The 17,032-nt window shown below is 43.3% G+C and overlaps 1 protein-coding gene across 1 annotated transcript in view; it reads left to right on the forward strand.

Moving 5' to 3' along the window:
* The window catches only part of LANCL2 (LanC like glutathione S-transferase 2), a 28,388-nt gene extending 13,730 nt beyond the window's left edge, over positions 1–14,658 (forward strand). The window contains exons 3-9 of the mRNA XM_086614673.1: positions 28–235; positions 2,490–2,637; positions 3,256–3,402; positions 6,713–6,895; positions 8,964–9,140; positions 12,497–12,569; positions 14,342–14,658. Coding sequence (XP_086470799.1) covers positions 28–235; positions 2,490–2,637; positions 3,256–3,402; positions 6,713–6,895; positions 8,964–9,140; positions 12,497–12,569; positions 14,342–14,457 — 1,052 coding nt within the window. The 3' untranslated portion in view covers positions 14,458–14,658. The remainder of the gene's footprint in view (positions 1–27; positions 236–2,489; positions 2,638–3,255; positions 3,403–6,712; positions 6,896–8,963; positions 9,141–12,496; positions 12,570–14,341) is intronic.
* The last annotated feature ends 2,374 nt before the right edge of the window (positions 14,659–17,032 follow it).

The following is a 17,032-nucleotide window of genomic DNA, read 5'->3' on the forward strand; positions in this document are numbered from 1 at the left end:
TATCTCTTTTTCATGTGGTTGTTTCAGGTATTGCCCTGTTATATCTGCAACTGTACCGCGTCACGAAAAACCAGAGCCATTTGCTGCGATCTCTTGATTATGTGAAGAGAATCCTTCGCAATCTGAATGGCAGAAGAGTTACCTTCCTCTGTGGTGATGCTGGGCCGCTGGCAGTGGGTGCAGTGGTTTATCACAAGCTGAAAAACGACACTGAATCTAAAGAATGTGTTGCCAAGTAAGTGGTTGATGATGGAAAAAGCCATGCCCTTCATTTGAAGAGACCATTGGTTCAGTCACATTAGCGAGTGGTGTTTTGAAGGACAGGATTAAAAAGTGGAGTCACTTTCTCCCCTGATACATTTTTAGTAGAAGGCTACAAAATAGGCTTTATCTTTATTAAAGCAGGCTTACACTTGAATCACATTTAGTGGGTTATCTCGAGTCCTCTGTTGTTGTAGGGACAGGATGTCCTGGACATCATCTGTAGCGCCTGCACGTTTTGATTTTGTCACGTTGAAGTGACATTTAACAAAAGCGGCGCGCCTGTCATCGGCAATATGTAGTGTTTGTGCAGTATGTGATGCTTCCTGTAAAGCGTGGGTCTTAATTATGGATTCATTACAAAACATGTACACTGCAGGGATCTGGAAACATCCAGGCAGAAACATGGTACATCGGATTGATATCTTCAAAGATTTAATGAAACAAATAGGAGGTATTTGCTGAATTGTCAAAGGCAAGGGCTTTAATTAGGTCAGAGCATATGAAGGGTAGCCTGAAAAAATTCCAGCCCCTTTTCAAAGTAATCTCAATGTAACAAACGTCTGGAGAAATCCCATTTAGATGTAGAGCTTCCTTGGAGAACTGACTTTCCCTTTGCTGGTATGGAGCTGATTGCTGCCCCGGCAAGGGCTGGAAGCACGGAAGCCCTGTGAAGTTCGCATTCGGCACTAGCAATCCAGCTGCTAGCGGTCCAGCAGCATACCTGAGGCTGCTAAAATCTGCAGACTAGCCTTGTGTCCTCATCTCCATTCTGGTTTATATTTGGAAATAAAATTGGTCTCTTTCTAATCTAGAATCCTACTGTGATTAATCTCTGCTGCTGTTCCTGAATTAATATTTCAGTTTTAAAATGCGTGGTAGGTTTGGTTTTTTTTTTTCGCTTTTAGAACTGGCAGTAAATTTGGGCATATCATTTTGGATGCAGCTAGAAAAGCTGTGTTGCTATAAGGCGTGAAGCATGAGTATAGCAAAATGAGATTAGCAATAAATCTTTTAGCCTCGCCGCTGCTTGGAAAGTCATTTCTAGGAGGAGGACTGAAAAGGACGTTAGTTTGATTATTTGTTCCTTTCCTCCTTTTTTTGTTTACAAATATATTCGTGATACCAGCTGAGTGGTACATAATAGATGTCAAAATGTAATCTATGATTGCGCTTTTTACTTTTTCCCTTGTAGCTGTCCAGTTGTGTGATTTGAATAATAAAACTTAACAGTGAACAGTTTAACAGAAAATAATTTAGTTCCAAGTCCAAAGAGTAGTTCCAAGAAAGGAATGCTAATATAAAACTATTATTTTTTTTTCTGAGTGACTTTTCCCTGGTGTTAAGCAGTGACAGCATAAACAAGCCATTGGAATCAGTGTTTTTGCTCCATCATGATGTTAGTGCTAACATTTCTGCTGAGTAATAGCTGTTGGGAGGAATCTGCAAATTGAATTTAGTCTTAATCTAGATTGTCTTGCCCCCTCCCTGAATTTAAAATGTGATAATCTTTACGGTTTCATATAATTGCCAATTTAATCACAAAAGATAGGAAGAGACAGGGAGGGAGTGGGCAGGAAAGTGGGTCTCTGCTCCACCTCAATTCTAACGCAGACTGGTAGAGTAATAGCAGGGAGACTCTTTAGTGCAACTGAGAGTTGTGATGGTCAGCCCAAGGTTTTTTCCCCATCGCTAAAGGCAAACAAAACACTTGTGCATAATAGCAGTGTCCTTTTCAAAATTAAGCTGTTAAACATTTGAGATGACGTGTTGTCTAGGGAGGGAGAGTGCTAAATGGTGGCCTTGGCTTTTTTGGTTCGTTTTTCTTGTTTCTCTCTTACACGCCTACAATTCAGGGTCCTCACTTAGGTGAAATTCCCAGAGGCTCCAGATGGTGCTCCCTATTTGTTGGAGTAGTTCTCCAGCCTTGTCCAGCCCCCACCCTGCACCCATACATCTGTTTCTGTCTGCACAAAAACCTGAGGGTTGCACTAACACTCACCTGGCTCTGGCTCCGAGTTGCCTCGGAGTCTCAGAGGTGGCACGCACCCATGCAGAGCTCCTGTGTGTAAAGCTGGCAGCCAGCTGCACTGGGAGTGACTGAAGGGAAGTGGTGGGGCTTCAGCACTCGTTCTGCTTCTGGTTTGATAGAGGGTTTGTGCAATACGTAGTCCGGTATGGTCTCTAGAGAAGATGCTCTCTCTCTGCACCTTCCTTGTCTGATGCAGGTTGTTGCAGCTCCAAAGGACAGTCGTAAGCACCGATGCTGAACTTCCAGATGAGCTGCTTTATGGCAGAGCAGGTTACCTATATGCCTTGCTGTACCTGAATACTGAAATCGGTGCAGACACTGTTCCACAGTCTGTTATCAAAGAGGTAAGATATTTTTCTCTTTCCAGTGCCACAGCATCAGTGAGGTTGAACTGGAATCACTCCTTCACATAATTCAAGGGATTAAGAGAGGGAGGCTGGAGATGAGAGGCACATAGAACTAGGAACTCAGTCTCATCCATCCCTCCAATCTTTTCCCCCTTTCCCTGCTGCCCAGCTAGGACGGAGACAGGCCAGCACAGGTGGGTCTGTGGCCAGCCATGGAAATTAATCTAATATGTAACTAGGTTTGGAGCATTTGAGGATGAGAAGCTGTTATGAGAAACCTTAAGAAATAAGTGTGGAAGTGTTTAAGTGAAAAAGACAATTCAGTGTGGGAACGATGCATGATGTTCTGTGGATGCCAGAACCAGAGAAGGCAGGTTTGGAAAAAGGTTATTAGAAATATTTATATATTAGATTTCTACTACTATATAGGAATATAAATGATTCCATCATTTAGGAAAAATTCCATTTCTGCCTCAAGTCCAAATCAATCAAATATCATTGTCCTAACGCTGATTATTGTGGCTTATTCTTTACTGTGGTTTTAGTGATGACAAAGCAAAACCCTCTGAATCAAAGCAAGCGAGATAGATGGAAGGGATGTGTTCTCTTTTGTAGGTGATAGATGCTATTATTGAATCGGGGAAAAACTTTTCTAAGGAGGAGCGGAAAACAGACCGTTGTCCTCTGTTGTACCAGTGGCACAGGAAGCAATATGTTGGAGCAGCCCACGGAGTGGCTGGGATCTATTACATGCTCATGCAGGTAAGAGTGTCTTCTGTGGGGTGCGGTGAAACACCTGTGATTTCTTGTTTTGCATCAGAAGATCTTATCTTCAGCTTTCATGCGTGTGCAGTGTTGTACTGGGTCAGGGTCTCACAATTTGGAGTTAGACTCTGTGGCGCAGAACTGTGCAGAGATGCCACCTCAGGCCCTGCTAGCCGAAAAAACATGACTCACATAGCCTGGAATTAGTGTGAATTAACCCTTGGGTTGTGGTTCAGAGCACCGGCCTTCCAAGAGCTGAAGTTTCCTATGCTTAACAAAGACAGGGAGGTGTCTTCCCTCATCCTCATACTCTACTTCTTCTGGTGCCTGCAGTTAAACTAGCTAAATATTCGCTTACTCACCATCCATCACTCTTAATCTTCAATTTTGTGCTATTTTTAAAGCACTCCTGCCCTCCATGCCCTTCCTCTCTTCTCTGGTGACTTTTTTTTTTCCTGTCTTGAAGCTTTTGGAAAACTGTCCTTAATCACACATTAGTCTTCAGTATGCTTTTATTCTTTAGATGTTCTTCCTCTTATCCACTCTTATCTCTCCCCCCAAAACCTGATGTTCCTTAGTGCGTTCATGACCTCTGCTCTCCTCCTTCTGTTGTCCTAAGTGAGATTCCTCTCTTCTGTATAACTCCTCTTTCCCACAGGGAAATCCATTGCCCCCTGTCCTGATAATCTCAAATAGGATTATGATGTTTTTCGAAATGGAACCATATATCTTATTTCTGTTGTACAACCTGGAAAAAGACCCTTAAGATTCATTGTAGAAGATAGCCATAGAGCTGCAAAATTTGTATTGTACCTGTTTCTGATTTTTAAAGGTGCTGCCAGTCTGTGCATCTTTGTAAATGTTCATTTTCTTACCAACTCATGCAGAATGACTTTCCTTCAGGCAAGTGGAAGGATTGTACTTCGTCACAGCCTAAAACTGTGTACAGATGCTCACTGTAGAAGTGACTGAGTTGGTATTTGCTGTTGCCACTGCTTAGCCATTCCCCATGTGCTAAAGATGCTTTTTCGGATTAGCTCACACCACTTCCACCAGTAGTTCAGGCTAAAGCAGACTTTGCTGTTGAAGTGGCTGCTGCTCTGCTACCTGGGGACATGTCTTAACGTCACTGCAGCAGTTTTCTGCAATGGCCATCTCACTGGGGCCTCAGGCTACTCTAATTTACTGTGTCCTTATCTTCACTTCCTGCTGTCTTCAACAAGGTGGTCAACCCCCTTCCAGCTACCTCATCTTCCTGGCTTCTGTTTTTTCTTCACTGGCTCTGCTAGATTTTCTGAGAAACTTCCAGTCCTTTAAAGAAGCCTCTTTAAAGGCTCCATCCTTCATTTGCTATTCAAGGCTTATAGCAGAAATAATTGCAGTGTGCTGTTTGGATTAAGCAGAAGCTACTCTGTCTACATGTTAAAATCATAACTATCTTTTCCTTTACATGTAATTGCTGCTTTTAAGAAGTGCCACAAAGGCATTGTTTATGCAGCATTACATTACTGTCTTTTCACTGTACATTAAATATTGTGAGTCATGCAGAGTTGACTCATCTACTGCAGAAGAAGATGGCATATCGGAGTCCATCCTTTCCCCCATCCCTTCTATGCCAAATAAGGAGAATCGTTCTGTATTTTCAGCAAAGAACTCAGGAGATGGTTTGTTTGGTAACAAAAAAAGGGCATCCAACATAGCACCTGAGACATGAAGGTCACTAATCACCATTTCCGTACACCACCTTTATGAGGAAACGCGTATTGCTGGATTTACTCACAGAAGACTATTGGAAGAATAAGAGCTCAGCAGTGTTAAATAACTCATGCAGGAGGTAGAGGGGGAATTCTGAAGTGCGAGCTAGGGAATCTCTATTCCTAACGCCTTCCACTAACCTTGAGGCAAAAATGCCTTTCAGCATATCGTTGCTCTTGGCCAGAGAGGCAGGGCAGGTCAGTTTTTTGCTGTTGGTGGTAGTTGCTGGGAACTTCAGCAGCTTGGACAAAAAAAACTTGCCTGTGCTCACATCTCCTTGGAAGCACAAGTCAAGGAGGAGGTTTGTAAAGAGCTCGTCTCTTCTTGGATTTACCACCTAAGGACAAATGGATTGGGCTGGGCTGGGCTTGCTAAGCTCAAGACTGAAGGCGTTTATTGCTGGTGCCCATCTGCTTTGCCTTCTGCTGCAGTGGTCCAGCATAAAATCAGAGTCCTGAAACAAAGCTTCCCCTGAGAGCTTCCCTACCCAACAGGGCAGCATCTGAGTGAGGGCTGATCAGCTGCAGGCTGTTCTTCGTGATAAGCTGATCTGTATTCATCTGTACTTCTGATTAGCTGTGTGAAGGTGTCTGTTCCACAGAGAAAAGTACAGAGTTGGAGTTTGCTCGAGGCACCTGTTAGGTAGAAGTCCAGCAAAGGTTTCCTGGCTGAGGTGAAACAGAGGCTTGCAGGAGTTCCAGAAATCATGTAGGCTGTGTAAAAATAGAGAGCTCTGTTATGAAAATACTGTAAAATGGACTGATAGAGGAGGAAATGCCAACTAGAACAATTGCAGACCCAACAGATACTCAGCTTCTAATCCTTTACTTACAAGGAGTGTGCAGGTTGAGAGAGGTATTCTCCTTTTGGCAAGAATGTAAAATAAATAGAAGAAATGAGAAAGAAAAATTGAGAGCAGCAATCTTAAGATTGAGTTTGTACTACAAAGACATTTAGTTACCTTAAGAAGTAGCTGTCGCTTCTGAAATTGGAAATGCTGATTTATAGCCTATAGCTTCAGGGAGTTTTGTTTATGATGGAAGACTTTAACCTTCATAAACCTTTCCCAGGTATGCCACTACATACATTTTTCTTCATTTATTGGGAAATTGGACAGGTTTATCTGCATTAGTCATTTTAAAAACAGAATGTGTAACCCATTGTGTTTTAAGTGTATGTTTTGAGCAACATAACTATAAAACCCATCTTTCTCCTGTAAGTATTCTATTTTAAAGTATAAAGAGAGGCCTGGGAGTCTTGAAATTCATATTCTGTTCTCAGTTCTTCCATAGTCTTTCTGTGTCACCTCCAGTAAGACAGGTAACAGCTGGGTGCCCCACTTTCTTTGTCTCCTACAGTAGCTGTAAAAATGCTCTTCACAAGGGTATTGTGAGCAGACATTAATTAAATCTGTATGAAGTGGTTCACCGTATTTGGATCAAGGGCGCATATGTAGGATACTTGAAAATAGATCGTAGAGTTAAGTGTTGATGCACAATTTGTTACTACTTCTGTTTATGGTTTTGGTGGTGTTTTTTAATGTTTTCTTTAGCCCATTGCAAATGTGGACCAGGAGACTCTGACAGAGCTGGTGAAGCCAAGCATTGACTATGTGCGTCATAAAAAATTCCGATCTGGGAATTACCCATCGTCACTGAGCAATGAGACTGACAGACTGGTTCACTGGTGCCATGGTGCCCCTGGAGTCATCCACATGCTCATGCAAGCTTATAAGGTGAATCATTCTGTGTTCATACAGACCTCTATTTTTACAGAGAGACTTGTTAGATTGTAAGGCGTGCATTTTACGTCTTTGTACATCTAGACTTTCAAACCAGAACTCTAGCCTAGGCACCTAAAAATCTCAAAATACTTACACAGGTATGTTTGTAAAGAGGAAATAAGTGGGAATTGATTGCTAGTTGTTACTAGACCTCAGGCTTTCTTGGAAAAGGGCCATGTATTTAAACAATTTGATATTGAAGTCGTGAGTGTGAGAACATTGACCTAAATTGTTTGAATATTCATCCCAAGAGTTTAAGAATTATGTTGGGTTTCAAATGTGTAGGTTCATGTGTCTTGCCAAAGAGTGTCTTCCATAGATTACTCTATCATTAAGATACAGCTCTTGAGAACTTAATGTCAAAGCAAAGATCTCAGGCCTCTTCTAGGGCATAAATATAACCACTGAGCTACCACAAGCCTACTGTTTGCTGTTCTCCATCCTTAACTCATTTTGCTATCTCTCTTGTGTTATGCATTTCTGATTTGCATGACATCTGAAAGTATGCCATTTAATTAATTTTATGCAAATTGATTCTTGCTTTTGACAGCCCTCCTTGGCAGATTCCCTGGTCGGCCTCTGGGTGGGCTGAAAAGCAGGCTTGATTTTTGGAATAATTACTCATGCTGCTACCTGAAATATGAACTGTAAATCTCTTACAGCATTGCCGAATGTAGCACTAGTCACAGATGCTTTTTCTTTGGACTGTGGTAGGAGGTTGACTGCAGATTACGTTTTTTTTTCTCCCCCTCCCTTCTTCGTCAATGGGCTGCTTTTGTCAGCACAAAACATTTTGCAGGAGATAAGAGAAATAGGACCAAGTTCTGTTTAGTAGTCTCCTTTCTGGCCTCTTTTTATGTTTAAGGTGATGGGGTGTATGATGCTTTTCTTTTACTCTTTATATTCTGCTTTTTGAAGAAGTGATGAGAAAAATTGGAGTATGTTTTGCTGGCTGTGCTTTGATACCAAGCACAAGGACTTGTGATAGCAGACAGCAGTGTTTGTCCTGGAAATCAAATGCTATTGCCAGGCCTTAATTTGAAATGTTAGTGCTAAGTAGCTGGCAAACTCTCTTCAGAGAGAGGGACTTTCTTTATCATGCTTGTGGATTTAAGAATCTTGCATGTTAGTTGCTTCTATTACCTTATTACATAGCCTGGCAGGGGATGCTATCTCTGAAGGACTAAGTCTACAGTAGTGCATCAGTTACTTTTTTGTTGTTGTTGTTGATCTGTGGAGTGACTTAAGCAAAGGGGAGCAAAAAAGTAGCCTTATAAAGGTGGAAGTCTGGTGGTGTTCAGCTAAATTACTTGCTTTTGTTTTCTGCTCTTTTGATGGGCTCTCTATGTCCAAAATCCACTTCAGTTGCAATAAACTTTGCAAAATTGGTCTTTTGCACAAACTGACTAGTGCTTCTGAGTATTTCCAATACAAATACTAATAAAGGCAATGGAGTGTTCCTACTTGTCCTTGTGATAGAGAAAAAAGCCCTGTGCTATGCAAAGAGATATTCTTGTGTATTTTTGACATGGAATTGAAGGCAGAAAGTGAGTAATCAGGAAGAATTACTCAGGAAGACCAGGACATAGCTCTTTAGGACCAGATTTGATGGCCAGTATTCTGTGTTACTTTTCTTGGAGGCAAGAATTGCATTTCTGTGTTTCAAATCAAATGTTGTTGTGTCTTGGGAATGGAGAAAGAGAAGGAAAAAAGGACAACGTACCCTTCAAATAGATTATAGGTTGTAGATCCAAGGGCGTTGAACTTGAGTTTTTCCTTTGGGGTCTTGATTTCAGAAACAAAAATTTGAGAAGCTGCTTCTTTTTCCATGCAGGGGAAGGAGAAACAACTTAGTAAGAAAAGAAAGGCAAATCTACGATGAATGGGTTATTAAAATTCAAAATAAATCGTATATGGAAAACCCCCACATCAACAGCAAAACATCTCTGAAGTCCAGTTTCCTTTTGTTTTCATCAGTACTTCAATTTATGTGTGTTTATTCTCTGTTTTTATTCCACAGACTTTTAAAGAGGATAAATACTTGAAAGATGCTATGGATTGTAGCGATGTCATCTGGCAGAGAGGTTTACTGAGAAAAGGATATGGGATCTGCCATGGTACTGCTGGCAATGGCTACTCCTTCTTGTCTCTCTATAACCTAACTCAGGACAAAAAGTACCTCTACCGAGCTTGCAAGGTGAGTTCTGAGGCATCCCATAAAAATTACCGTTCCCTTTCACGTCACGGTGCCCGTGCAAGAGTAAACTGTGATTGAAGTAGGCTGTTGTGCGCTTGAGCTGGAGCTGGCTGGGTGGGACAACAGGGTCCCCTCACTTGCTCCTCTGTACCCACACTTTGGCTGGACAACTTCAGCTGTGTACGTGGGGCACACGCCGTCCTAGTGCACAGAGGGAAACACACAAATATTCAGTGAGGGGGCAGAACTAAACGTGCATTCCGAAGAAAATAGAGTCTGAAAATCAGCCTGCCTGAACAATAACAGACTAATGATATGTGGTGCTAATTATTCCATTGAGACATCCACTGTTGTCCTCAGCTCCTCAAGCGATACTGTTTGTAGTCTTTTGTAATTATTTGTTTTCAGATTCGTGTCTGTTTGGGGCTTTTAAAGCTCTGAATTGCAGTTATTAAATTGCTCACTTAGATTTCTTTCATTAATACAAATTGCAGAGAAAGACACACTCAGAATTCTTCCACTGGAATTGTCCAGGTTCTGCTATCAGCTCAGACTGTGCTAGCAGTTACCAAAGGAGAAGGTTTTCTCAGCCTGTTTCCTCATCTCATAAGACTTCTGTTTTGTTTGGTTTTGATTTGATTCGTTGGGCTTATTTTTTCAGCTTAATGGATATTAAGGTTAATAAGGTTAATTAATGGATATTAGGTTTCATACTGCATACATAGCTATTGAGGCAGAGGCCTTTTAAAAAGTATTGTAATGGGAAGTTTGATGAGTTGGTGTTTAGGTGCTTTCAGATGAGCACTGCGCACATGTAAAGCTATTGTATTCATCTCCACTGTCAGCCTGTCCTCCACCAGCAGAGCTTTAAAAAGTTGCTGCTTGTCTCACCTTACATTTAACAAAGCCTCATGCCAGGAGATTACCTGTAGGCATACCTGCGTCCTGGAGAATGTAATAAACCCCTGGCACTCCCATGGCAAACGTGTGACTTTGTCACACGTGGACTCACCCACTGCTGGTGCGTGAGCCACAGCACCAAGCAGGCACTGCCATCGGCACAGCCGTCGGGCTCTCCCTGTCGTCCTCTGTGCTGGTACATCCTCTGTGGTTGTGTGCAGCATTGGCAGCTCCTCTTGGTGCTGCATTTCTGGCCCAAGAGCCAAGAGAAGCCCCAACGTTCTTCCATACCAAGCTAGAGAAAAGCAGGTGTATCTCTTTCAAACCCAAAGACAGAAGAAAGAGACGCAGTTACGTACCTGGAATCCCTTTGAGACGGAAGATGTGGCACAGTGGCCAAAGGCTGCTGGAGGTGCCTGGCATAGTCAGGTCTGTCCGTGTATTTGCAGCCATTCTGCATTTTAGCATCTCCAGCACTCAGTCAGGCCCTTCAGGCTCTCACAGGGGAAATCTTGAAACAGGCAGAGGAATTTGCTGCTTTGGCATTCTTGAAATCTTTTCTTTTTGAGCCAGAGCATGCCAGGAAGCAAGTGTGTGGTTATGTCGGTACCTAAAGGCATGTGACTGAGAGAACTAGATGGTTCCCCTCCCAGGGGTGTTTGCTCACACCGAAAAGGTGATGCCCAGGGCGAGGCATCTGGCCAGGACCCCCTGGTTACCCCTCAGGAGCCGGGAAACTGAGTCACAAATGAGCCAGAAGAGCTCGAAAGGCTGTGGCTCACAGAGACTCCCCTGTTTGTGCTTCTCACTTTTGGCTTTGCAGCTTTTCCAGACAGGCTCCCAGGGGGCTAGACCACTCCTCGCTAGCCTGCCTGGGAGAGGACAGAGGGGCTGTGGCATCCTGAGCTCCAGGCAACAGAGACCGTCGGAGCTCTGTGCTGCTCAGCGTTGCAATTAAACCACTGCTGAGGGCAAGCATGCCCAGTCTACGTGACAAATAATGGCAGATGTCTTTCTGCTGGAAGATATCTCTTTTTTTTTTTTTTCTTCCCCTTGGTTTATCAAAGATGTTAGTGTGGCTTACTGGATCTGTGAGTTATGCTGAAGCTGTGAGCTTGTAAATGATAGTTGTGCTTCAGTAGCCTGGAGTGTGTTTTTTTAATTTCTGTTGCAGTTCCCAGGCTGGCAGAAATCCTAAAGGCTAGTATGCAATAAGATGTGGATGTTGCAAGAACTGATTGTAGTTTAGAAACATGCCATGAACATGTTCTGTCCTCACATACAAGACAAGATTACGTGGAGAATTAAACCTTCGTTTGAAGATTTACAGCCGTGGAGGGCCCAAAAATGTTTCATCAGTTCTTAGTAACAGTGTGGACCACAATGTTTGTGTTTGTGGGTTTTTTGCTGGATTTCCTCAAGACATTCACACGCATGCACACACCCCTACCAAGAGAAGAAAATTCCATCCCCCAGTACACATTTAAATGGAACACAGTGAGGGGAAGAAGGGAGGAGATGCCACCCTTTATCCTCCTGTTGAACAGACTGATGGCACTGGGGGCATGCTTATACCCCATTGAGCTCCAGATCTAGAGCTGGGGCACCCTCTAGTTAGTAGGATGAGCTGTTTGCCAGCAGGTTGCCCAAACTGCAGGAGGAGCTTTGCTTTGCAGGTATGTTTGCACTGTATTTGGAATAGGCAGTGGTTTGCTTCTGAGCACAAAAATGCCAGGGGAGCTCGTAGCCCCCTGTATGCTCTGGGGAGCCATAGAAGAGAAATAGTTGGTTGCTATTAAATTGATCCAGATGTGATTCATAAGTCATGTGTGTCTAATGTAGCTACTGCAGCAGTGTTGATCACACACAAGAAAGACGCTGTTAACTCTTTTTAATGGTGTTCCATCTTCTGCAACAAAAAAATTGATGACCATATTTGTCTAACTGTATTTATAATGATTTTTTATAAGGCTTGGAGAGAACACATAAATAAAACTTAAGTAATGGCAGCTGGAGATTTAATACTCCAAATTGATGCGCAGAAGTGAAAGAAAACCAAAATGCAATTAACAAGTCCTGAGCACGTGGATAAATTAAGCACCAAGACAGATTAGAAACTGATATTATAATACTAGAAAAAAAATTGACCTTGAGTTTGTTCTCGCAGCATTTTTCATAGCCATGTGGCAGGGTTGACTTACGGAAAACAGAAGTTAAGTTCAGCTCACGTGATTGCATTGTTACAAAACTGAAACTCGTGCTGTGGAAATACGTATCCTAAAATCTAATTGCAGCCTTGTCATGGTTGAAGTGGGATAAATTGCTCTCGGACAGTGATCTCTGCTTACACTATTTTACATTTAGTCATTTTTAAAGATATACAAATTCTCAAGCTTGCATTTAACACTCTTAAATAATAACGAATAAGTTTTATTTTTTTTTACTGTTTTCCCCAGTTTGCTGAATGGTGTTTGGAGTATGGTGCACATGGATGTCGTATTCCTGACCGACCTTATTCTCTCTTTGAAGGTAAAGTGATGGTGTCGCAAATGATATTGTGTGACACAGAAAAGAAGGGCAACCGTGCAGTTTTGGCGCATGCTTAGGAGTTGGGAAATCTTTGGTGGGTTCCTCTACCATTAAAAATAGACCTACCCCCTACAACCACCTCTCCCTAAAAGAAGGCCGAGGGGGGCGGTGGAGAAAAAGACAAAAGAAAATCATTCACTGTCACGACTTTCACTTTTGGTTGCATTGCAGCAGTTTCCAATGTAAAGCCAGTGCCGCTGTCGTCCTCGAATAAAATTCTGCTGTGCTGTTGCCTCTTGGCTCAAAGCAAACAGAATTCCAGGCAACAGTTTCGTCGCAAGTGTTTTTGCAGAGGGACTGAGCAGAGGAGCAGCTGTGGGTAGGGGGGTCTCAAAGTAGTTGCTGGCTTGTCAGAACTAGACCACTTCTGCTGCAATGCTAAAGCAAGGAAAAGCTGGTTTTAATATGAACCCAAATCATCTGAATATAAAATAAATGCAGAGTACTTAGGGGCTTTTCTGTAAGTTCAAAGATGCTCCTACGTACTTTCCTAGAGCTTTGTATTTTTTTTATTTGTAGTTTATTTTCTATTCTCTATCTCATCTTTGTGTTTTAGAAACACAGTAGCAAGGAAGCAGAGGCCCAGTTAGGATTTAAGTAGCAGCTGCTGCTTCATGAACAACGAGCCTAGTGTGCCACCTGTCACAAATACGTGAAATTACAGGAGACTGGATAATATTTTACAAATAAACCGAGGCAAGATGTGAACACAAGAGAGCAGTAGTTGTACGCATCCTTTCTAAATACAGAGTTATTGTCTTAATGTTTAAGGGAGAAAAGTATAAGTATTCTTAATCCTGAGAGCTCTCTCATGTACACTTTTAGAGGGGAAAAGCAGGCACACAATCTGCTGTATAAGAGCTTTGAAATTTGTTGAGAAGGTGACCTAATACCTGCAACAGGATGATTTGTGCTTTAATGCTGACATACAGCTTTGATTTTAGCTTTTTAATGTCAGTGTTTGGTTTCTGGTGGGGTTTTTTTTAGAAAAATCTGGAGGTCTCAAATTTGACACAAAAACGTCTTAATTTGGGGGATTTTTGGTAGCCAAAATTGTGCTTGAAGTTGTCCAATTGTGCATGTCCGTGCCCACTTTCAGTGGACGTTGCACGTGCGTCTTACAGGATTGTCATAACAGTTCCATTTACATCAGATGCTGTATTTCAGGAAGGTTCCTTTGTACGTGCTTACCTGTTGATAAAAATAGGGGTTTAGCTTAATCATAAAGTGAAACTTGTCTTTGTATGTTCTCCTGCTGTAGGGTGCCTCCGTTGTCTGTCACCCTAAGAGTTTTATTAGGTGATGCTGGTGTTTGTGCTTCAGACTCTGGATGACCTCTTTATGAACAGCAAACAAATGAATCTGTACATCACAAGATGTTTTTTCACCAGTAAAATGATGAGCAAGAGCTGTTCAAATTCTGAGGGACAGTCCAAATTGCGATTTACTTTTTCTTAACTGAAGTAGCATTGAGGTTGTGCACCTGAAAAGATGGTAGCAGAGAGATCTTGGTTTTTGCCTTTTATCTTTTCAACTGAAACTTGGTTTCCTGGGCAAGGAACAGATGAGCTTGCCTGTTGTAGGCCCTAGGTTCACCTGTTCAAAAAAAGACCTAGCGGAGAGGTGTTCAAACAGGCGCTGTTGCCTTTGCTGTCAACTGTGCTATTTTAATGTCAAAGGTGCACAAAGATCTCTTTCTTGTTATGTTTTAGGTATGGCTGGAGCTATTCACTTCCTCTCAGATATTTCAGTACCAGAGACTTCCCAGTTTCCAGCGTTTGAACTTGGACCTCAAAGGAGGGAAAACAAAGTGGAACAGGACAGCTAAAAGATCATTTTGTAAGGAAACTGATGCCAAAAGAGATGAGACTGTTTAGTGCCTCTGATACTGAACCAACTCCACCCTGAACTGACAGATGGATAAACCCCTTTTCTCACCTCCCTGCCCCAAAGGACCACGCTGAAGTTATTAGAGCATGAACAGGAGAAGCCACATTTAAGTTCTGTTAAAGTGACACCTTCAGATGTACGACAAGAGAAGTCAAGTTTTGAACTTTCTCTCTTTCATTGTATTTGTCTTCTTCAGGTCTTTGACATGCTCTGCATGTTTATTGGTGTTGTCTGTTGATTCGAGTCCTTTGTTGTTAGCAAAAAGCTGGTCTCTGTGTGAATCTCTGTCCTGTACCTTCGTGCATGACTCAAAACAGTAGTGTTGCTTTCTGCAGCGTGGTTACCTGGAGAGTTCCACCTTATGCCAGAGGATTCACTGCAGGACAGTGCCCAGCTTCACTGGTGAGCTGGCAACTTTAAAAAGAGATGAAAAACATTTTTACGTTCATATTTTTCTGCATTTTCCTCCACAGTCCCTAGAAGCTAAGGTGATGGAGATGAGCCTTTTTAGATGAAGAGGTATAAGGCCATCTCAGTTTTCAGAAACTTAGCAGGTTGGAAAGGACCTGACTTGACTTTTGCTGTTGTGGGAGGATTTTTTTGAAAGCCTGAAAGAGAGGCTCCCTTTGATACCTGCACCTGGTTAGCGTGTTAGCACTTAAACAGCAGGGTGGACGTGCTTGTCCCCACCTCTGCAAAGCCCCATCCCGTCGCATGAGCTTAACAAACTGAAGGTGGAGTCACCCATACTAACCTCCCGCTGCCGCCAAGAGCAGAGCAGGGACAGCATAACTGTGCTTCTCCTCTCCTGTACATGGATTTGTAACACACCTGTCCTGCAGCATCTAGTACACAAATGAGTAAGGGAGGGTGCCAGGGCAGTTTCTCGTGCTCGTAACTTGGGATGACTGTTGCTTCCAAACCAAGGCGGTGATGTGTTCTGGGTCTTTCCCTCGGACTCCTAGCCCTGCTGCATTTAGCCAATATAGCACGATAGGAGCGATAAACACCAGCTGCTTATGGAGGCTGCAGAAGATTAACGAGCAGTATGAAACCATTGCTAGAGGCTGTAATTGAGGTTGATGTCATCTTGAAATCCAAACAGAAAATGCCGTTTGCCCTTAGTTTTACCTGTGCTGCTAGTGCTTTGCTTCCCCTTGTAGTGTGGTGGGGTTGTGAAATACCAGACCTGCCTCCAGGTGCTCCTGAGTATGAGGCTTTTGGTTTGGGAGGAGAAGCAGGACACACTGTAAGTACACTTACAGCAGGCTTATGTGTTCCAGATAGTAAGTAGGCTTACTGCTTGGGAAAGGTAAGTAAGTGTAGCGCACTCTCACTCGCTCAAGCTCCATTGTCATCCTTCCCCTAGGTCTCCCTGTGCTCTGTCATTCCAGGTGCTTATTTTAATTGATGTCTTCTGTGGGTGCGAGCGTGACAGATGGCAGACGGTTTGACCTTTCAGGCGTGCATTGGGATACGTGTGACCTGTGGGCCGTCTGCTGAGCGCCAGTGTTTGCGGTCAGGCTTGGAGATGCATTGTTGCTCCTGCAGAAATCTCTGAACAGGAGCAGGTGACTTCTTTGAACTTTATAGTATCTGTTGCCAAATCCATTGGGACATTAATCTCCACGTTCAGTTCTGCTGGGCGAGAGCAGCAGTGCCAGCGCGAGGACAGCTTAATGTCACAGTTAGCTCCTCTGCTGGCTTGTCAGGTAGGACTGAAAACATGGGAGTAGCGGGAGAGACTTTTCCACCCCTCTGGCAAAGGGCAGAAGATGAGCTGATGAGGCACCAAACCCAGCTGCTTCTCTACAGTCAGGGAGGAGGGAAAGTGCTGAAAGGCAGCGGGAACGAGGGAAGCTGCATGGTAAGTGGCTGGGGTGAAGCAAAGGGGAACAGAGCAGAAGAAAGCGAAGGGATGGGTGAGGAATGGGGAGAGCCGATTACAGAGGCAATGCACAGAGTGTGCCAGTAGAGGCCATCTCAGATGAGATGTTCCTCTTGGAAAGCATGCTGAAGTTCCCTATGTTTCTTTCTTCAGCCTGTGGATCACCGATCCTGCCCATAGATAAGCCAGGGAGGACGCTGGGCCAGGGTGAAGTCTCACAAAGATCCTAGTGAAGGAGGTAGATGGCAGCCCTGATCCTGTTTCGCATCACCCCCATCTGTTTCTTCCTTCCCCTCTGCTGTGACTGCAGAGCACGTGGGGTGGGTTAACAGGGAGGGGGGTTTGCCAGGCCGGTAGGAACGGCACACAAACACAGAACAGAAGCCACAAGCCTTCCTGGCAGATCATGAGCGCATGTCACACTGACTGCTTCACTCAGCTGGACAGGCGGGGGTTTTTTCATTCAATGATTATATAGTCTTGGCTGCTGAGCTTGGAATGGCACCTGTGGGAGGTGATTTTGGCTGGCCGGAGCCCAAGGGGAATTAAAACTTGCTGGTTTAAAAAATACGTAGGTATATACAGACTTAGAACAGCTTAATACTGAGCAGATCTCTGAGATGCT

The sequence above is a fragment of the Tauraco erythrolophus genome, chromosome 7 (genome assembly GCF_009769465.1).
Source record: "Tauraco erythrolophus isolate bTauEry1 chromosome 7, bTauEry1.pri, whole genome shotgun sequence".
NCBI classification, from domain to species: Eukaryota; Metazoa; Chordata; class Aves; order Musophagiformes; family Musophagidae; genus Tauraco; species Tauraco erythrolophus.